This window comes from Prunus dulcis, chromosome 1 (genome assembly GCF_902201215.1).
Source record: "Prunus dulcis chromosome 1, ALMONDv2, whole genome shotgun sequence".
Lineage (NCBI taxonomy): Eukaryota > Viridiplantae > Streptophyta > Magnoliopsida > Rosales > Rosaceae > Prunus > Prunus dulcis.
Genome location: NC_047650.1, coordinates 38,504,494 through 38,525,559, shown reverse-complemented (window position 1 = coordinate 38,525,559; position 21,066 = coordinate 38,504,494). Strand labels below are relative to the sequence as shown.

The following is a 21,066-nucleotide window of genomic DNA, read 5'->3' as shown; positions in this document are numbered from 1 at the left end:
AATGAACAATGCATTGAGGCCAAGAAAGTGACAAGTTTTGGAAGTAGGGTTGGAAACAAGGGGTGGGTGGTTGGAGAATTATTGGCGTGGTGTGATTGGTACAAACAATAATTTGGGGTCCCAACCACGCAAGTTCATGAAATTGACGTTACGGCCCATGCTTCATTGACCAAACCCAGCCACAAGGTGTACAGATGAGCAGCAACAAAAAATTGGTTAGTCCTCTATGATCAGCATTCAACAAACAAAAGCCTTGTCCACAATCCACAAAAAAAAAAAAAAAAGGAAAAAAAAAAGGTTTTCATGATTATATGGTCCATATAGACTAGAAAGACATCTATCAATCCATTACAAGACTAGATGTTTTTTGTATTTTATTTTATTTTATATAAAAGCGATATTGAAAAGGGGGGAATCGAATCTAAATAAAAACTCAAATACTGGGATAAATACTTTTAACCACTTGAACTACAAACCTCTTACCATTATTACAATACTAGATGTTGAAAGTGAAAAGAATATGGTTTAACAAAACCTACCAATTACTATGCTGGGATTAAATTTCAATTTTCCATTTGCACATCACCAATGTTTATTATTTATTTATTTATTTTTTTGATACACACCAATATTGATATATGAGGCCAACCTCGAATTTAGGCAATTCAAAACATCAAAGGTTACGTGGACAACATCACAGCCCAAACCCTAAAAACTCGTCTCTTGTATGGTGTATGTTACATACCACTCAAAGGAGATGAGAGAGATTGATGCTACAAGCCCAAATAAAACAGGCCATTGAGCTTACATCTCCATTTCATGCGGGTTTGGGCAGCTGGGCTGCTCTTTTCTTCATTTTCTTTGTTTTTGTTTTTGTTTTAAAAAGAGTTTCACCTTGAGAAGATAGCTAGCTACAAACAATATAAAGATAGGTGGGATGGTTCAAACTGATCTCCCATTTTGAGTGCAATTCAAACACTGCCCGAGCGATTTTAGGGAATTTAAACTTCAAAACAATTTTTATCACCATAACTTATTCAAAACCGAAAAACAAAATATAAAAAAAGAGAGAAATGGAATGCTAGACTCTCAGCATTTGTTGTAGCTATAGACTCTCTATCTCCCTTCTTCTCGAGAAAAAGAATGGAGAGGCTCGTCTTTGTTTCATGCATTCTAACCACATGTCTTGCTTTGGCAAGCTGTGCAGGAGTCGTAGATCCAGCTGCCCATGCACCAGCAATGTCCATGGCAATGTCACCAAGAACATCCTCCTCTTCATCATCAGGCACGCCTCCAGGCACGGATGAGTGTTCGGACATCATATTCGGCATGGCGGATTGCGTGCCGTTTATGACCGACGGGTCGAAAGACATGAGGCCAGACGGCTCGTGCTGCCCCGGGTTGGAAATGGTGCTGAAAGCTAGCGATGACTGCATATGTGAAGCCATAGAGAGCTGTACTGATTTAGGCATCCCTTTGAATATGACTAAGACTATGACTTTGCCTGCTGCTTGTGGCATCTCTGCTCCTAATTCTTTTAGTCAATGTGGCAGTGAGTTTTTGATCTCTCTCACTACTTAGTTTTGCACATGTTATATAATAACATGTTTGAATGTTTTCCCTCTTATTTGTTTTGCAGTTCCATTGCCTCCTGGTGTTTCTGGTACGTTTTAATTGTTTTCTGTACTTTTCTTTTTCTCTTAAGTTTAGCGTGTGTTTTCATTTTTTCCCCCACGTTTCTCTCTTATACTTGATTGAAGAAATTGTTGAGAAATTAGAAATGATAGACGTGAACAAGAAAACAGAATGACTATTAAATAATTTTGTTTTGATTTTAGGTATTCTCATTATCGTCTTTCTCTTTCTTTTTTTTTGGGTTTGTTATGAAAATATAATGCTCTTCCCTTTGCAGGTAAAACAAAAAACAAAAGATCGAACTGTTTTCATCCGGACAAATTAAAAAACAAAACAAAAATGATCATCTCACTACTAGTTCATTGATACTTATCTTTTCAATACCCTAATATTTCTTTTTCAAAAATAAAAATAACGAATGTTATGTTACTTTCTTTTAAAAGTTGCATAATATGTACTAATATTTTCTTTTATCGAACCATTGAACAGCATAATATGTACAAAAATCTAACATGATCATTCCTCTTGTAAAATCTCGATAACAACTTGTTTGTTTGTTTGTTTTAAATTGCAGTGAAACCAACTCCAAAATCATCACCAAAGAGTCCATCTCCAAAGAGGGCAATGGCAAGTTCCGACGATGTAGTTCCAGCACCCTCCTCCTTCACAGCTCCAACGCGGTCTCCGAACTCCGGAACTTATTCTACATCTACCTCACTTGTGCTTATTCTTAGCATGCTTTATGCTTCATTCTACTGTGTTTCATTTTAGGCAGAAGGTTGTTCATAGTTGTTTCTTTTTGTTTCTACTAATCTTTTTTACTTTTTTTTGGTCGAACATGGCTACTAGTTTTAGTATGATTGTTTTTAGCTGGACTAGATAATGCTTTGTTTAACTTGGGTTAAGTAGGTTTTGATTTCTAATAATTTCGTTTTTTCTTTTTGCATGGATGAGTTGGCCTCCATCCTTTTTCTTGAGATAAGCTCTATCAGAATTGTTGTATGTAAGCAACAATGATCGCAACAGAGGAAGTAAGGAATTGGATCAATCCCATTCCTGATATGCAAACATCCCACTTAATTACAAGTTATCTGAAACTTTTTTATGATTTCTTTATTATATAGCCGTTTGCTAGAAAACTAACCATTTTTTTAAAAGAATTTAAAAAACCTAAGAAACCATGAAATTCCACTCTAATTGACATTCACACAACACAACAAGGCCACTTGATGATCCAAATCGAAGAAAGGTGCTGTGATTTTTATTTTATTTTGGTTACCAACGTGCAATGAGAACTTTTTCATGGTTCGGGACTCTCCCCTAACAAAAAGAGCAATATCACAAAGGAAAATTCTTCCGTTCTTACCATGTAAGTAGGAGCTCTTACATTTATGTCAATAGCAATGCGATATTTATGCAAAAAAAATTTCTTTTGTATTTTTAATAAATTATTTTTGCATATATATTAAAACAAAACGCGTTGAAAATATACAAGCAGTATCCTATAAAAAATATACAAGCATGAAGGAGAAGTAACTCCTTACATGAAAATATACAAGCAGTATCCTATAAAAAATAGTTATCGACATGTTGAAAAACAAAACGCGTTTGACCAAAAGGTTGACCCACTCGAAATAAATATAAGGGTAAATTACTTAAATGATCATCAAACTTATACGTGATTTATATTTTGGTCCATATATTAAATTATTAGTCCAAATGGTACATAAACTCTATTTTAATCGCCCATTTGATCCAACCGTTACATTCTGTCAATGTTGCTGTTAAATATGAGGGCAAATTGGTCATTTTGCATGTTAAAAATAAATAATTACTAAAAAATAAAAAATAAAAGCAAATGGGTCTGCATTTGACAATTATTTTGCATGGCAAATTGGTCAAAAGCAAATGGGTCTCATGATTTTTTTTTCTCTTTTTCTTCAATTATTTTCTAATTTTGTATTTATTTTAATCCTATTTTATTTGTTAATTATGAAAAGTCGTATTTGCCCTTAAAATTTGGTTACATTTAACAGAAAATGTAACGGTTGGATCAAATGGATGATTAAAATAGAGTTTATGTACCATTTGGACTAATAATTTAATTTAGGGACTAAAATGTAAATCGAGTACAAGTTTGAGGACCATTTGAGTAATTTACCCTAAATATAAAAGACCAAAAACCATTAACTACGCCTCAAAAATTAAAGCTCCATCTTCCAACCCCCAACTCCCCAAGCCCACAATATGTGAGAGACCATCGATCATCACTTATTTTTAAGATAAAATCATCAAACATGTAGTCTTGCAAATAAAATTTGAGAGATTCAAGTGACAAATAATAATAATAAATAGAAATAACAGTCAACTTTTGATTACGTAATTACAACTGATAAAATCTTCGATTTTCATATCAATCTATTATTCACAATCGAACAAACCTCGACAAATCACTTTTAGACATATTAAAGTTATTAATAGGAGTGACTGAAAGTTGGGACCCCAAGACAAAGGATTGAAAATCATCAAACATGTAGTCTTGCAAATAAAATTTGAGAGATTTAAGTGACAAATAATAATAATAAATAAAAATAACAATCAACTTTTGATTACGTAATTACAACCGATAAACTCTTCGATTTTCATATCAATCAACTATTCACAATCGAACAAACCTCGATAAATCACTTTTAGACATATTAAGTTATTAATAGGAGTGACTGAAAGTTGGGACCCCAAGTTCTGAAAAAATAAAAAATAAACCATAGTATCATGGACTTAAAGGGAAAGGCGGCTGCGTCCTTTAATTCTCTAACAAAAAAGAATAAAAGAAATTAAGCAAAGAACATCTTGAGTAGGTATGGAGTTAGGTTGAAGCGTGGGTAGGGTTTGACCTGTAAGCATATTTAGCTAAAATTTGAGGCTTCACAAGTTAAGTATGAGAAAATGATCAAAGCTAATTGAGATATACTTAGGTACACGGTTCTTCAAACCCTTGGAACACGTGGTCGTTCACTAACCAAAACAATTGCCTTCCACGTTTTTATTTATATATATATATATATATATATATATATGTGGCCACAAATTCAGTTTGTACAAATTTATATATGTTGGGTTTTTATACATGTTAAGTCGGGGAAAGATAATTATCACTTGAAAACCCACAAGACTAATGTATTGTAGTTCTATATCCACATCATCATGAAATAGATCCAAAGGGCATAAGATTTGGGTTTTGAATTTGAGTTGGGGAGAAAAAAGTGCATTACACACAAACTTTGATTAGGCAGCAAACTCCAAACACATCCATGTTTGCCGAGAAATAGGATATCAAATAATAATCACATTATTTTGAATATTTGTACAGTAGAAAGAGTATAGAAAATTGTTTTGTGTAACCGTAACTTCAAGTGACATGACCCTGAGCGGAGATTAATCCCATTTTTCAGGCATGGGAACACCTCGTAGTATTTACCAAAAAAACCTTCACGTAACATGTTTATAATATGTTATTATTTTATCTATATTATAATACATATATGATTATTAAAAACTTGAAGCTTTGCAGCCTAATATTAAAACAAGGATACTTTTCCTAACTAATTATAGTTCAAAAGAAGAAAAAACTATAACAAAATGTGGGTGTGCACACTTAGTGAATCAATTGATCAAATCAAAACTAATTGTAACTGACTTTATTCTGAATCATTTCATCAATCAACTTTCTTTGCCCTAGTTCAAAAGACCCCCAAATTCCTTTTTATCATTCAATCTAAGCCATGATTATTCAATACCTAAGATAGTTGAATTATGAAAACATCATATCGATGATGTGAAAGAATGACTCTTCCATGACTTTTATATTTTTCCAATTTTATTAAATTTAGGGAAAGAAAGATAGATAGGGAGGTAAGTATAGCATGGATGGACCTAACCTCCAACCATAACCCAAAATTCTTTCACTAACAAAAGTTCACCTACACACAAGTGTCCTTTCTTTGGTTGTAAATCTATGCTTATGTACATTTCTTTTGGAAAATATATTCTTGATTTTTGTGTACTCTTAGAACTGTATGAGAAAACATATTATATATAAATTTATATTGAGAACAGATTATGATAAAAACTTGGAGTATTGGCATTTATATCGGACAGACTGATTCATCGAAAAAAAATGAAGGGTGAAGGGTTGGTAGACCGTACCACCCAACTCAACTCACAGTCAAGACACGCCAACACCAAAAATTAATTCCTTCATTCATGAACCGTGATGTAATGTCTGGTTTCGTATTTAGTGGCCTAAACCCATAAAAAAGAATCGAAATTTGGTTGAACCCAAAATCCAAATGGGGATTTAAAGAAAAAAAAATTCACACACAAGAAGAAAGAGAGAGAGGGGGGGAAAATCATTTGACTGCTTTGAGAATGGAAACGAGACCCACCTTGAGGCCTCGATCATAAATTAGTTCAAGAGAGGAGAGAGAGAGAGAGAGAGAGAGGAGAGAGAGATGAAAAACAAAGGGGGTAGCTGGGAGTTGATGCTAACAAAGGAAGAGGGTGTGGAATTGGCAGGTACCACGTGCAGCTCTTATTAAAGCCGTTAAGAATGCAAATAGATACATACAGCAACAGCTCACAAAACCCAAACCCACACACCTACCTCTCTGCAATTCCTTCAAACACTTAAATAGGTTCCCAAGGTTGGTTTTGTGTAGCACTTTGTGTATGTGTCTCTGTGCCAATGATCACATTCACATACAAACACAACACACTGAATTGAATTCAACCACATAACGCATTTCTGGGTTTCTGTTTTCTCACACAACTCTGCCTCTTGATTCATAATGCTTTGTACCCAGATAGAAATTTGAGCAGTTCGATCAAGATTTCAGCTCCTCTTTCTCTTCCTCATTAAGGTATGTGAATCATTTACTTCAAACCCTTTAAAGTAATTGTCTTGTGGGCACTTCCGTTTGAATAACGTTATGGTGGCTCGGGTATTGCTTGTTTTGGACATCTGTTGTTGGGAAGTAGTTTGATTATAGTTGGAATTGGTTTTGAAACTTTCAAAGATTGTATTTTTGTGGGTTAGTTGCACTTTTATCAGTAAGGCTGTGTTTGCTGTGGATTTGGGAATCTATTCTGCATTTTTCTGGAGTCTATGGTTTAACAAAGGTTCATTCTTTTTTTTTTCTTTTTTCCCGTCTCTGTAACCTGACAACTATATCCTTAGGCTGTGTCTAGTTGCCTAGAACTGGAATTCAAAGCTTCAATAAGTGTAACATTGATTCAGTGTTGAGATTTTGTTACATTTGAAACAAGATTACAGAGAAAATGAGAGTTCATGAATCATGATGGCATGAATTAGATATAAGCATCAACTTCACTTCCACGTAACCGAACGCAGCCATAGTATAACCAGGTAGATGTTCATATTTGCTATTATCTTGCTCTTAGGATCGTGCATTTGGTGTAAGACTAACGTGATAACCACTACACCACAGCAACCCGTTGATGACATTGTATGAAATAAAAGGATCATGCATTTGGTTTAACTTGTATGAAATAAAAGAGCCAGTACATTTGTTCCCAAAAATTTCATTTACCTTGTTGATGACGTTGTTTCTTGCTCTGCAGCATGTCAGAAGCTCAAAGGAGATTGGTGACAACACCTAGTTTTCCTCGTGGAAATGGGTATGTAAATGGGGTAGTACCACTCAGGCACCCTGCTACAGCATCTGAAGTTGATGAGTTCTGCTATGCCCTTGGTGGGAAGAAGCCAATCCATAGCATTTTAATTGCAAACAATGGAATGGCAGCTGTGAAGTTCATACGTAGTGTGAGGACATGGGCCTATGAAACATTTGGCACAGAGAAGGCTGTTTTATTGGTAGCCATGGCCACACCAGAGGACATGAGAATCAACGCAGAACACATTAGAATTGCTGATCAGTTTTTGGAGGTTCCTGGTGGAACTAACAATAATAACTATGCAAATGTGCAGCTCATTGTAGAGGTGTGTATGCTAAGCTCTTCCCTCATACACTTTCATGTTTTCCAGTTTTTATTATTATTTATTTTATCAAAGTGTTTGCGAAGAAAGCAGATATTCAACTAAAATCACGAGGAACCCTCTGAGTGAAAGCACTTTGAGTGTTATTTTGCCACCACTTCTTTGACTGCAAGAATTGAATTTTAATATAAATAAGAAGAAAGTATAAGAACTAGATACTTATTTTAAAAAAAAAATGACTTCTCAAATGAAGAGGCTACATTGTTACTTTTCTCAGAATTCATAGAAAATTTATTGGTAATTATGGAAGGTGTGTTTTATACTTTGAGCTGTATTTCTTGTTGTTACCTTTCAACACCAAAAACCTGGTTTTCTCCATTTGAGCAAAGTTTTTGCTACATTGTTACTTTTCTCAGAATTCATAGAAGATTTATTGGTAATTATGGAAGGTGTGTTTTTATACTTTGAGCTGTATTTCTTGTTGTTACCTTTCAACACCCAAAACCTGGTTTTCTCCATTTGAGCAAAGTTTTTGACCTCTAAAGTGGTAGTTGCTTGCAAATAGATGATCGCAATCCCCCATACAAACCTTCTGGCTCTCTTTGTTTCATTAGCTACCAAATCTGGAGCAAATTGAGCTAATTCAGGGAACTTTAATTAATATTATGCCATAGTCATGTCATCCAGTCAGTAAACTTTACTGAATTAGCTACCGAAAATGTCACTCACATCTCAGGAGATAAATATGTTTAAGTCTTAAGAGATGAAAGTTTCTTACTTTATGGATCTTGTGAATTGAAAATTGGGTCCTTAGATAGCTCAATCCATAAAACATATACACATACAAACACAAACACTAACCCGCTCTCCATTTAGAGTATTTCTAAATATTCATAGAAAAACAAGGGAGTGGGAGTGGCAGAGTTATGGGATAGAGTGAAGTTTTGGGCTGCCCTTTGGGCATCAACTTCCCTTGCCTTTAAGGATATACCCCATCCTACAATTATGCGCAATCTGCTAGCCGTAGTATCTTAAGGGGTTGTCTTATGTTTGGTGGTTAGTTAGGTGTTGAGTGGCCTTGTGTCTGTTTCTCCGGCTAGTGTTTTCTTTTTATCTGCGTTCTAAATGCCCTTGTTTTGATCCTTACAATTTGAATAAAAATGTTTCTATTCAAAAAAAAAAATAGAAAAAAAAAATAAAGAGCACATGGCACAACCTGGGGTATTACTTTAGCTGTAGTTCTGAAACATTTCAGAAATTTCTGTAAATCTTGTCAGTATTTCACCTGAATTTGTTGTTCTGTACTACCCAGATGGCAGAGATAACACGTGTTGATGCAGTTTGGCCTGGTTGGGGACATGCCTCTGAGAACCCTGAGCTTCCAGATGCATTGATTGCAAAGGGAATTGTATTTCTCGGGCCGCCAGCTGTATCTATGGGAGCATTAGGAGATAAAATTGGTTCATCATTAATTGCTCAAGCTGCAAATGTACCTACCCTTCCATGGAGCGGATCACATGTATGAATCCTGAAAATTGTGTCCTATTTTTCTTTTTGTTTCTTTTGCCGGGTAATGCAATCTGATTCTGTTAATGTCTGTTTTCCAGGTAAAAATTTCTTCAGAGAGCTGCTTGGTTACAATCCCAGATGAAATATATAGGGAAGCGTGTGTTTATACGACAGAGGAAGCGGTTGCGAGTTGTCAGATTGTTGGTTACCCAGCAATGATTAAGGCATCATGGGGTGGTGGTGGTAAAGGCATAAGAAAGGTTTGTGTCATGGCTCATGCATGACAAAATATATATATAGGCGATTGTTAGCTGAGCCTGAAACAAGATTCATTCACTGATCCAACATGTTAAGGAATTTGGTTGGACCCTTTTCATCCCTTATTCAACAGCTTAGCTAAGTTGAATTTCTTAATTTTCTAGGTCCATAATGATGATGAAGTTAGGGCATTGTTCAAGCAAGTTCAGGGTGAAGTTCCTGGATCTCCAATATTTATAATGAAAGTTGCATCCCAGGTCAGATAATCCATTGCCTTTTGATTTAGATGAGCATTATTGCCGAATTTCAGACCAGATATTGCCAATTTTTACAATTTAATTTATTTTCTTTTCTCTCATCAGAGCCGACATTTAGAGGTCCAGTTACTATGTGATCAGCATGGAAATGTTGCAGCTTTGCACAGCCGTGATTGCAGTGTTCAAAGGCGGCACCAGAAGGTAATATTTCTGACGTGACTATGTTTTTCCACATTTAGCTTGGTCTTCTTGGGAACTTTTCTTTATCCTTCTAAGATTTTCTTTCTCCAGTACTTAGTAGTGCATAGTCTCGTCTGCTGGACATGTTTCCCCTCGAAACCTAATTTTCTTGTTTTATGTTCTATAGATTATTGAGGAGGGTCCAATAACTGTAGCTCCTCAAGAGACGGTAAAAAAGTTGGAGCAGGCGGCTCGAAGGTTGGCTAAATCTGTTAATTATGTCGGAGCAGCCACAGTTGAGTATCTATACAGTATGGACACTGGCGAGTACTATTTCTTAGAGCTGAACCCTCGGTTACAGGTATGTTATTTCGGTTCTCGTAATTTTTTTTCAGCTTATGATCTTATGAACTCATTGTGTGTTCATTTTTTGAGTTTGTTTTGCTGGCGGCACTGAATAATGCAGTGACGAATGAAATGCGTATGCCTGAAGTGAATATAGAAACAAAAATATGCTTGTTATGTACTAACCAAGCCATTCAGTCTTCATGCAACCTCTTACAAAAGGGTTGAACATCATATGATCATATTATCATTATAATAATTAGAATTTCAATAGCTGTTTTACTAATGCCTATAGGCATCGATCAGCTGTGTTAGCTTCTGTTCTTGCATCTGCTTTTCAAGAAAAATAATTTTGTGAGTGAAACTAAATGTCTAAGATTTAATTCAATGTAGGTGGAGCACCCAGTCACTGAGTGGATAGCTGAAATAAATCTTCCAGCAGCCCAAGTTGCAGTTGGAATGGGCATCCCTCTCTGGCAAATTCCTGGTATCATCTTAGTTTCTGGATTTCTTCAAATATGTTTTGATTTACTTGTCATGTTTCTTAATTTGTTCACATTCTCTGTCTATATGATTCATTTGATTAGAAATAAGGCGATTTTATGGAATGGAACATGGTGGTGGATATGATGCATGGAGAAAGACCTCAGCTGTTGCTACCCCATTTGATTTTGACAAGGCAGAATCTACAAGGCCAAAGGGTCATTGTGTTGCTGTGCGTGTAACAAGTGAGGATCCAGATGATGGCTTTAAGCCTACTAGTGGGAAAGTACAGGTTAGTTTTGATGGTTCCTCAGGCTTACTCTTACTTTATTTGTCCTAATGCAATACATGACTCTATAGTGAGTATGTCTTACTATATGCAGGAGTTGAGTTTTAAAAGCAAGCCAAATGTTTGGGCATACTTTTCTGTTAAGGTAAATATCTTGTAAGTGGATAACGACAACTTCCTCCAGAAAGGAAAAAGAAAGAAAGAAAATATAGTTCTCAGATAAATTCTGATTGATGTTTTGACATGCAGTCTGGAGGAGGCATTCATGAATTCTCAGACTCTCAGTTTGGTAAGTATTAACCTACTGCAACTTGATTTTATTTCTTTTTCTGTCTAAATAGCCAGAATATAATGTGAATAAAATAGGTCCATACGGTCGGAGAATCTGAGTGACCGTCAACTATACTTGGGCAATGGCCATTCGGTCGGTGGGTTCATATATAGATATTATGCATAACTGGTTTGAGAACTGTTGTTTGTTAAATCAGTCATCCATCTTTGCTACTAACATATTTAAAATTCTCTCTTTTTTTGCAGGACATGTTTTTGCATTTGGAGAGTCCCGAGCTCTAGCTATTGCAAACATGGTTCTTGGGCTGAAGGAAATTCAAATTCGAGGAGAAATTCGTACAAATGTTGATTATTCAATAGATCTTTTACATGTAAACTTCACAACACGACCTATGATACAATTCTATAGCATCGTTTTAAAAGATATTATAAAGAACATAGAATTTTGATGAAACATCAAGTAATGCTATGAAACATGTTCTGCAGGCTTCAGACTACAGAGAGAATAAAATCCACACAGGTTGGTTAGATAGTAGAATTGCCATGCGAGTTAGAGCGGAGAGGCCTCCTTGGTATCTCTCTGTAGTTGGAGGGACTCTGTTTGTAAGTTCAACTGTCTTATTAACCGTTGAATTTTGAATATTTTACTTGCAAAATGCATCACTTATTATTCCTATTGTGCCCTATTCAGAAAGCATCTGCCAGTAGTGCAGCAATGGTTTCAGATTACGTCGGTTATCTTGAGAAAGGGCAAATTCCACCCAAGGTATGGTAGTAAAAAAAAACCCTTCTAGGTACATGTTATAGGTGTCAACAATTAATATTTGTCAATCCTGATTGCAGCATATATCACTTGTTCATGCTCAAGTGTCCTTGAACATCGAAGGGAGTAAATACACGGTATATTTTCCAACGATGTCGTTTCATTCCAAAGGATTTTTCTTTTTTGTCTTGGACACGTTTGGACATTTTTGGTTGGTAGAATCTGTAGTGATATATAATCAATGCCATGGAAAACTATTTCTAGATTGACATGGTGAGGGGGGGTCCCGGAAGCTACAGATTGAGGATGAATGAGTCAGAGATCGAAGCAGAGATACATACTTTACGTGATGGGGGTTTGTTGATGCAGGCATGTACAAATTTTCTCTTTATTGTTTTTATGATTCTAACATCACAGATGATTTTACTCTTGCTCATTATTTATTACTTGTTTGTTCTTGCATTTTTAATTAATATGAGTACTTTTCATTTGAGTAAACTCTTGCTCATAACTCTTCTTACAGTTAGATGGAAACAGTCACATTATATACGCAGAGGAAGAAGCAGCTGGAACTCGCCTTCTTATTGATGGAAGGACTTGCTTGCTTCAGGTGCGCCCATTTCCCCCCTTTTATCTTCCCCCACATTCCCTTCTGCAAGCTGAGTTGTTGACCTTTGTTGAATCTAGAACGACCACGATCCATCGAAGTTAATAGCAGAGACACCATGCAAGCTGCTGAGGTACTTGGTTGCTGATGGTAGTCATGTCGATGCTGACGCACCATATGCTGAGGTTGAGGTTATGAAGATGTGTATGCCTCTTCTTTCACCTGCTTCCGGAGTTATCCACTTTAAAATGTCTGAAGGCCAAGCAATGCAGGTAAATCATGTTCCAAGTAGGAAATAAATACATTCTTCTCTTGATAGAAGTTAAAAAATAAAATTGGTTTTGTGTAGGCTGGTCAACTTATTGCAAGGCTTGATTTAGATGATCCTTCAGCTGTAAGAAAGACGGAACCCTTCCATGGGAGCTTCCCAGTCCTGGGGCCTCCAACTGCAATTTCTGGTAAAGTTCATCAGAGATGTGCTGCAAGCTTAAATGCAGCCCGAATGATTCTTGCTGGTTATGAGCATAACATTGATGAAGTGAGTTCTCTTTCAACATAAACATAATATTTTGAACACCTTGTAATCTGTGATTTCTTGCCATTTTCTTGGGCCTTGTAAATGTGGGAATACATCGTCTGGTATCATTTGGTAGATTGTGTTATTCTTAAACTTGTCTTATTGAATAGTTCTCATCTATCTCAGGTAGTGCAAAACTTGCTCAATTGCCTAGATAGCCCTGAACTCCCTTTCCTTCAATGGCAAGAATGCTTTGCAGTTCTGGCAACCCGCCTACCCAAAGATCTTAAAAATGAAGTAAGCAAAAATGGGGCGGTTTTCCCTCTGATATGCTCAAAACGAGTCTTTACCCTCATGTGATTCTCTCATATAATTTTACAGTTGGAATCAAAATTTAAGGAGTTTGAGTTGATTTCTAGCTCTCAGAATGTTGACTTCCCTGCCAAATTGTTGCGTGGTATTCTTGAGGTGAGTTCTATATTTCAAATTCCTTATTTTGATTACTGTTTTCTCTTAGGATGATCAAATATTTCGAGCCGGCATCCATGGAAAATTCAGACTTATGTTTGTGCATTTTTCTGCAGGCCCATCTATACTCCTCTCCCGATAAAGAGAAAGGAGCCCAAGAAAGGCTTGTTGAGCCTTTGCTGAGCGTTGTGAAGTCTTATGAAGGTGGAAGAGAAAGTCATGCCCGAGTTATTGTTCAATCCCTTTTTGAAGAGTATCTGTCAGTTGAAGAATTATTCAGTGACAACATTCAGGTTAGTCTCTCATTATGGAAGCCAACTTTTTATGCAACTTAGGCTAAATATTTGAGACTGCGGGTACTGTTTTATTTGTATCATGAGACATTCATGGCTTTAGTTGAAACATAAGAATGGAACGTGGCTGCTCATTACAGTTCATTGATGTAAGCTCTCTTTGGCTCGTAAAGGGCATTTGTTCTTATAAGTTTTATCCTGACTTCATTAGTCTCACTGGGTTCTGGTTATTCATCTGCATGTAAAATTTTTTAAATAGAATACTAATACAATCACATAAGCAGAAGGCAAACCTCTCTAGTTGCTGTCTTGTTGCACATCCGGGTGTTACCATAGCCACCTTTGTATTTGACTGACTTTTATATATTGTTTTTCAGTTGTGCTATTTTCTTTTTCAATTTTTTTTTTTTTTGGGTCTTCCTTAAATCTCTAACCTGACTAATGTTTAATTACAACATAGTAGTTAAAAATTGTCTTGAATACTGGTCACTGAACTCCAAATGTGTATTTAGCTTCACAGTTTTACAGTTAACTGTACCCTGGTAATTAGGAACTTGAGGCTGCTCCAAGAGTTTGAATGTTGTAAATTTGTAATCTTTCTTTCCTTTTTTCTTGTCAGAATCTTCATGCATGATAGCTAATATTTTATCTGCTTCAGGCTGATGTAATTGAACGCCTTCGACTTCAATATAAAAAAGATCTATTGAAGATTGTGGACATTGTGCTTTCTCATCAGGTATTAAAATCAAGTACATGCTCAGTTTGCCTTCCCAGGTCTCATTCAATTGTCTGTTGAAATTATTTTATACCCATATTATGTGTGTATTGTGCTTGCAGGGTGTCAAGAATAAAAATAAGTTGATACTACGACTCATGGAACAACTGGTCTACCCCAACCCTGCTGCATATAGGGACAAACTAATTCGGTTTTCTGCACTTAACCACACAAGCTATTCTGAGGTTGGCCGTTGCACTGAGTTAATCAAATCCAGCTTGAACTAATAACTTTCTATATATGGATATTTCTTTCTCTGTTTATAAGTTTTTCAAAATCCAGACTCAGTTCTCCAGTTATCGTCACACAAGTCAGAAATCAGTGGTTATGTACAAGCCATAGAACTGAGTTATTCAAACCATGCTGAGTTATTAGTTTTTAATATGTCGATCTTCTTCTGCTTTCAAGTTTTACGAAATCCAGTCTAAATTCTCCTCACATCAGCAATCAATGTTTATTTACTTTTCATTAGATTTATATGCTCATCTTCTCTTTTGTTTCCTAATATTGTCCTAATGCTGAATTAAATTTGTGCAGTTGGCACTAAAGGCCAGTCAACTGATGGAGCAAACCAAGTTGAGCGAACTTCGTTCCAGCATTGCCAGAAGTCTTTCTGAGTTAGAGATGTTTACTGAGGATGGTGAAACCATGGATACCCCGAAGAGGAAAAGTGCCATAAATGAACGAATGGAGGATCTTGTGAGTGCTCCTTTGGCAGTTGAAGATGCCCTTGTAGGTCTATTTGATCATAGTGATCACACTCTTCAGAGGCGAGTTGTAGAGAGTTATGTGCGTCGGTTATACCAGGTACCTTGGTTCAAACACTTTGAGTTCCTGCTTGCTTAATTTTTGACGGTAATTTCCTTGCTTAACTTTGTTTTTGCCATCAGCCATATCTTGTAAAGGGGAGTGTCAGGATGCAGTGGCACCGATCTGGTCTTATGGCTTCATGGGAGTTCTTGGAAGAACATACTGAGAGAAAAAATTCCAATGAAGATCAATCATTTGATAAATCGGTTGAGAAACATAGCGAGAGAAAATGGGGAGTCATGGTTATAATAAAATCTCTTCAATTTCTGCCAGCAATTATTAGTGCTGCATTGAAAGAAATGTCTCATCAACTTCATGAATCAATTCCAAATCGATCTACTGAACCAAGTGGCTTTGGTAATATGATGCATATTGCTTTAGTTGGCATCAACAATCCGATGAGTTTACTTCAGGATAGGTATCGCACCTGCCCTTTTTATAATCATTGAAATTTCAACTTTAAATTCAACATGTGATGAATATTTCGGGACAGGTTTGAAAAGCTAAGCTCATGCTGTATTCTGATTAGTTTGTAATCATACTGAGTCTTAGTTTTAATTGGATCTGTCTACACTCCAAATTTACAATGGTCCTATTTCAGATAATAAACAGTTTTAATTATTTCTTTTTATCTGCAAAGACATGCCAAATGGAACCTACAGTTAAAAACCTTATTGACGACCATTGCTGATTCATGCATGGCAGTGGAGATGAGGACCAGGCTCAAGAAAGAATTAAGAAGTTAGCCAAAATACTTAAAGAGCAAGGGGTAGCCTCCAGTCTACACAGTGCAGATGTCAGAGTAATTAGTTGTATCATACAAAGAGATGAAGGGCGAGCCCCTATGAGGCATTCCTTCCACTGGTCGTCAGAGAAACTCTATTATGAGGAAGAACCTTTATTGCGTCATCTGGAACCTCCTCTATCCATTTACCTTGAATTGGTTAGTAATTTTTTTGGTTCTAGCACCAGTGTTTTGGGTTAAGAGTGGGAAAAATTATATGCATGGACTCTTGCTATGAAGTTACTCAACTTTTGTTCTGATCCAGGACAAGCTCAAAGGCTATGAGAATATACAGTATACCCCATCTCGGGACCGTCAGTGGCACTTGTACACTGTTGTAGACAAGCCGCTACCAATCCAAAGAATGTTCCTCAGAACACTTGTAAGGCAGCCAACAACAAATGAAGGATTCACTGGATTTCAAAGGCTAGACGTGGAAGCAGCTAGTAAGCAATGGGCTTTGTCATTTACTTCAAGGAGCATTTTGAGGTCCTTATTAACAGCAATGGAAGAGTTGGAACTTAATGCGCACAATGCCAATGTCAAATCCGACTATACTCATATGTATCTTTATATCTTACGTGAGCAACAAATTGATGATCTACTGCCTTACCCCAAGTAATTATTTTCTTTTTTCTTATTCAATTTCTTTGCTTCTGAGATAATATGGTGAACTTTTTAGAATCTTACATTTGAATAATTGTGCCAGGAGAGTAGATTTAGATGCTGGGCAAGAAGAAACTGTGGTGGAGGTGATTTTAGAAGAACTTGCACGTGAAATTCATGCTTCTGTTGGTGTAAGGATGCATAGGTTGGGTGTCTGTGAGTGGGAAGTGAAGCTGTGGATAGCATCCTCTGGACAGGCTTGGAGGGTTGTCGTGACAAATGTGACTGGTCATACCTGCACTATACAAGTATGTTTATATATGATGCACATTTTATTTATGTTTTCTACCACCCAGTTACCTTTTCCAGCTAAATAATTGTTGAAGTTCGGTAGTAAAGCATATGGAGTCTCCTTTAACAATTTGTATGGATCATGAGTCATGATTGCATTACTGATCAACATGATATTCAGATCTATCGGGAACTAGAGGATACCAACAAACATAGAGTGGTATACCATTCAGCTTCTGTTCAGGGTCCCCTGCATGGTGTACCAGTGAATGCGCACTATCAGCCTTTGGGAGCTATTGACCGTAAACGTCTGTTGGCCAGGAGAACCAGCACCACTTACTGCTATGATTTTCCACTGGTGAGATTTGTGATATGGGTTTGGTTTTTTTTTTTTTTTGGTTGGTAAATCAATTTTATGTTTTTCCATGATTCAGAAGCATGGTGAAACTAACTGGAGATAAATGTTAATTTGCAGGCATTTCAGACGGCCTTGGAAAAGTCATGGGCATCCCAATTACCAGGTGGTAAAAAACCCAAGGATAAAGTTCTTAAAGTCTCTGAGCTCAAATTTGCTGACCAAAAAGGCACCTGGGGTTCTCCACTTGTCAATGTAGAGCGTCCACCTGGGCTCAATGATGTTGGTATGGTAGCCTGGTCTATGGAGATGTCTACCCCTGAGTTCCCTTCTGGAAGGAAGATATTGATTGTTTCAAATGATGTGACCTTTAAAGCTGGATCTTTTGGCCCAAGAGAGGACGCATTCTTCTTTGCAGTAACTGAGCTTGCTTGTGCCAAGAAACTGCCTTTGATATACTTGGCAGCAAACTCAGGTGCCCGTATTGGGGTAGCTGAAGAAGTCAAATCCTGCTTTAAAGTTGGTTGGTCTGATGAAACAAGCCCTGAACGTGGCTTTCAGTATGTGTATTTGACCTGTGAGGATTATGCTCGGATTGGATCATCTGTGATAGCACATGAATTAAAGCTTGCAAGTGGAGAAACCAGATGGGTTATAGATACCATTGTTGGAAAGGAGGATGGCTTGGGGGTCGAGAGCTTGACAGGCAGTGGAGCAATTGCTGGTGCATATTCGAGGGCATACAAGGAAACCTTTACCTTAACATATGTGACTGGCAGAACTGTAGGGATAGGCGCTTATCTTGCTCGGCTTGGAATGCGGTGCATACAAAGGCTTGATCAGCCCATAATTTTAACTGGTTTCTCTGCATTGAACAAACTTCTTGGCCGGGAGGTGTACAGCTCTCATATGCAACTTGGAGGACCTAAAATTATGGGAACAAATGGGGTTGTCCATCTAACGGTTGCTGATGATCTTGAAGGAGTATCTGCTATTTTGAAGTGGTTAAGCTATGTTCCTGCCCATGCTGGTGGCCCACTCCCCATTTCATGTCCCTTGGATCCTCCAGAAAGGCCTGTTGAGTACTACCCTGAGAATTCATGTGATCCTCGTGCTGCTATTTGTGGTACTTTAAATGGTAATGGGAACTGGATGGGTGGTATTTTTGACAAAGACAGCTTTGTTGAGACGCTAGAAGGCTGGGCAAGAACAGTTGTTACTGGAAGGGCGAAGCTTGGAGGAATCCCTGTAGGAATAGTTGCTGTTGAGACACAGACGGTGATGCAAGTTATACCTGCTGATCCAGGCCAGCTTGATTCCCATGAGAGAGTTGTTCCTCAGGCTGGGCAAGTATGGTTTCCTGATTCTGCAAGTAAGACAGCCCAAGCATTATTAGATTTCAACAGAGAAGAGCTCCCACTTTTCATTCTTGCTAACTGGAGAGGCTTTTCCGGTGGGCAGAGGGACCTTTTCGAAGGGATCCTTCAGGCTGGATCAACCATTGTGGAGAACCTTAGGACTTACAAACAGCCCATTTTTGTATTCATCCCTATGATGGGTGAGCTCCGCGGTGGAGCATGGGTGGTCGTGGATAGTCGGATAAATCCAGACCATATTGAAATGTATGCTGATCGAACTGCTAGAGGTAATGTGCTTGAGCCAGAGGGGATGATCGAGATCAAGTTTAGGGACAAGGAGCTGCTGGAGAGCATGGGCAGGCTTGACCAACAGCTGATCCAACTGAAGGCAAAACTTCAGGAAGCCAGGAGCTGTGGGGCACACGAGATGGTTGAACCCCTACAGCATCAGATAAGATCGCGTGAGAAACAGCTTTTGCCTGTCTACACTCAGATAGCCACTAGATTTGCAGAACTGCATGATACTTCTCTTAGGATGGCTGCAAAAGGGGTAATCCGAGAAGTGTTGGACTGGAATACCTCTCGATCTTTCTTCTACAAGAGATTGCGTAGGAGAATTGCCGAAGAGTCACTCATCAAGACATTGAGAGATGCTGCTGGCGAACAGCTTTCACATAAATCTGCAATAGATTTGATCAAGAGCTGGTTTTTCAGTTCTGATATTTCAAAATCCAGAGAAGATGCATGGGTGGATGATGGCATTTTCTTTACATGGAAGGATGATCCAAAAAATTATGAGGATAAATTAAAGGAGTTGCGGGTCCAGAAGGTATTGCTTCAATTGGCAACTATTGGTGACTCAATTTCTGATTTGCAAGCCCTACCTCAAGGTCTTGCTGCCCTTCTAAGCAAGGTAAACAATCATGTTATATTCTTTTTTAAAAGCATCTTTGCATGTTATATCTTTGCCACCTGGATGTAATGATTTGAATCTAATGCAGGTCGAGCCATCAAGCAGAGTGCTGTTGATCGATGAACTCCGGAAGGTACTCGGTTAATACAAAAGTTGGTGCTTCACATCTGACGATGGTCCCACAAATTGCTTGTGTTGTATCTGCTTGAATCATAGCCATATCTTGATGAGTAGGTGCATGTTATTTATCTGCCCTTAGCATATGTAAGAACACAATGACTGCTTGCCTATCAGATGCATCAATAGATTTAGGTTGCTGATGGAAGGTTCAGTGTATAATGGAGGCAGAAGATTTGTAGGGAGCAGTCTAGCTCCCAAGTGTAAATTTTGTAAGTCATGAGTAAGATATAAGGAAATAGATAGTTAAAAAGGAAACAACCAGCATTTGCAGGCTCTGTTTCATTATTTTCCTACATGGCTGATCAATGCTTGGAAATAAAAAATTACAACATAGTTTGTAATATTCTGTAAGGACTATCAATTATTTCACTTGTAATAGCAGATTCATGCTCATCATCATTGTGTACTTTTATTCATTCATATCGGACTTCTAGTCTGAAAAGATCCTTCTAATAACACGATGTCACTATGTTCCATGTCAAGTCATCTTTCTAGGTCTGAACTTCTTTTTTATTTTTTATGCATGGGGTGCTGAAAAGATCCTTCCAAAGCTTGATCTCACTATTTCAGCCTCATTTTAAGTTAAAAGTAACAACGTAATTCATCTCAAAATCTAACAAAACTCAAATCCAAGGAGTACCATGAATGTTTTTCCCAAAAACAGAAAAAGGGTACATTATAAGCCTTGAATTTGTCACACGACTCGGATTCGGATTTAGACGGATACAAAGTTTAATGAAACTACTCAAGTATGCATAAAAGGGGAGAAGAAATTGAACACTCTGGGAAAAACAAATGAGTGTAAAATGTATTTTAGAGTGCCAATAACACTTCTTTCAACCCAAAAAAAATGCCAATAACAGCTCTCAATAAAATAAAAGAACTTGGATGGGGATTGCAAATGCCAGTCAATGCCAGTCACTCGATTATTTCTTCACCTTGTGCTTCATTTTTGCCTTCTCTTTTTCTTTTCTTTTCAACTCTTCACGCTTCTTCTTCTCCTTCTCTTTTTTCCTCTTCGTCTCCTCTTGTTCTTGCCTCTTCTTCTCCTTCTCTCTCTCCTCCTTTTCTTCTCTTTTCTTT

At 37.3% G+C, this 21,066-nt stretch overlaps 2 protein-coding genes across 4 annotated transcripts; both read left to right on the top strand.

Moving 5' to 3' along the window:
• The first annotated feature begins 896 nt into the window (after positions 1-896).
• Positions 897-2,406, top strand: LOC117616435 (non-specific lipid-transfer protein-like protein At2g13820). 2 transcript variants are annotated; one of them, XM_034345761.1, is made up of 4 exons: positions 897-932; positions 1,208-1,552; positions 1,640-1,663; positions 2,210-2,406. In XM_034345761.1, exons 2-4 carry the CDS (start codon positions 1,240-1,242, stop codon positions 2,404-2,406), a joined length of 534 nt encoding a protein of 177 aa, XP_034201652.1. In that variant the 5' UTR covers positions 897-932; positions 1,208-1,239. The 2 variants fall into 2 exon arrangements, with proteins under 2 accessions (XP_034201652.1, XP_034201651.1); XM_034345760.1 differs by having other exon boundaries at positions 922-1,552.
• A 3,617-nt stretch (positions 2,407-6,023) lies between these two features.
• Positions 6,024-20,465, top strand: LOC117616434 (acetyl-CoA carboxylase 1-like). Of its 2 annotated transcripts, none has more exons than XM_034345758.1 (33): positions 6,024-6,338; positions 6,498-6,554; positions 7,276-7,654; positions 8,964-9,170; positions 9,259-9,420; positions 9,583-9,675; positions 9,781-9,876; positions 10,043-10,216; positions 10,594-10,687; positions 10,788-10,975; positions 11,067-11,117; positions 11,222-11,261; positions 11,510-11,634; positions 11,750-11,866; positions 11,955-12,029; positions 12,107-12,163; positions 12,291-12,395; positions 12,550-12,636; positions 12,714-12,905; positions 12,983-13,171; positions 13,337-13,447; positions 13,532-13,618; positions 13,735-13,911; positions 14,570-14,647; positions 14,749-14,871; positions 15,224-15,493; positions 15,577-15,914; positions 16,202-16,439; positions 16,546-16,898; positions 16,990-17,194; positions 17,359-17,535; positions 17,653-19,803; positions 19,892-20,465. In XM_034345758.1, exons 3-33 carry the CDS (start codon positions 7,277-7,279, stop codon positions 19,946-19,948), a joined length of 6,795 nt encoding a protein of 2,264 aa, XP_034201649.1. In that variant the 5' UTR covers positions 6,024-6,338; positions 6,498-6,554; position 7,276; the 3' UTR covers positions 19,949-20,465. The 2 variants fall into 2 exon arrangements, with proteins under 2 accessions (XP_034201649.1, XP_034201650.1); XM_034345759.1 differs by having other exon boundaries at positions 6,032-6,210.
• Positions 20,466-21,066: the final 601 nt, after the last annotated feature.

What these genes read in the sequence shown, in the direction of transcription:
- LOC117616434 (XM_034345758.1), top strand. Translation starts at nt 7,277, where the DNA reads ATGTCAGAAGCTCAAAGGAGATTGGTGACAACACCTAGTTTTCCTCGT. An exon ending in TTCCATGGAGCGGATCACAT is followed by an intron (nt 9,171 to 9,258) that starts GTATGAATCCTG and finishes TCTGTTTTCCAG; the next exon opens with GTAAAAATTTCTTCAGAGAG. An exon ending in ATGAGTTTACTTCAGGATAG is followed by an intron (nt 15,915 to 16,201) that starts GTATCGCACCTG and finishes CATGCATGGCAG; the next exon opens with TGGAGATGAGGACCAGGCTC.
- LOC117616435 (XM_034345760.1), top strand. Translation starts at nt 1,144, where the DNA reads ATGGAGAGGCTCGTCTTTGTTTCATGCATTCTAACCACATGTCTTGCT. An exon ending in TTCTTTTAGTCAATGTGGCA is followed by an intron (nt 1,553 to 1,639) that starts GTGAGTTTTTGA and finishes TTTGTTTTGCAG; the next exon opens with TTCCATTGCCTCCTGGTGTT. An exon ending in ATTGCCTCCTGGTGTTTCTG is followed by an intron (nt 1,664 to 2,209) that starts GTACGTTTTAAT and finishes TTTAAATTGCAG; the next exon opens with TGAAACCAACTCCAAAATCA.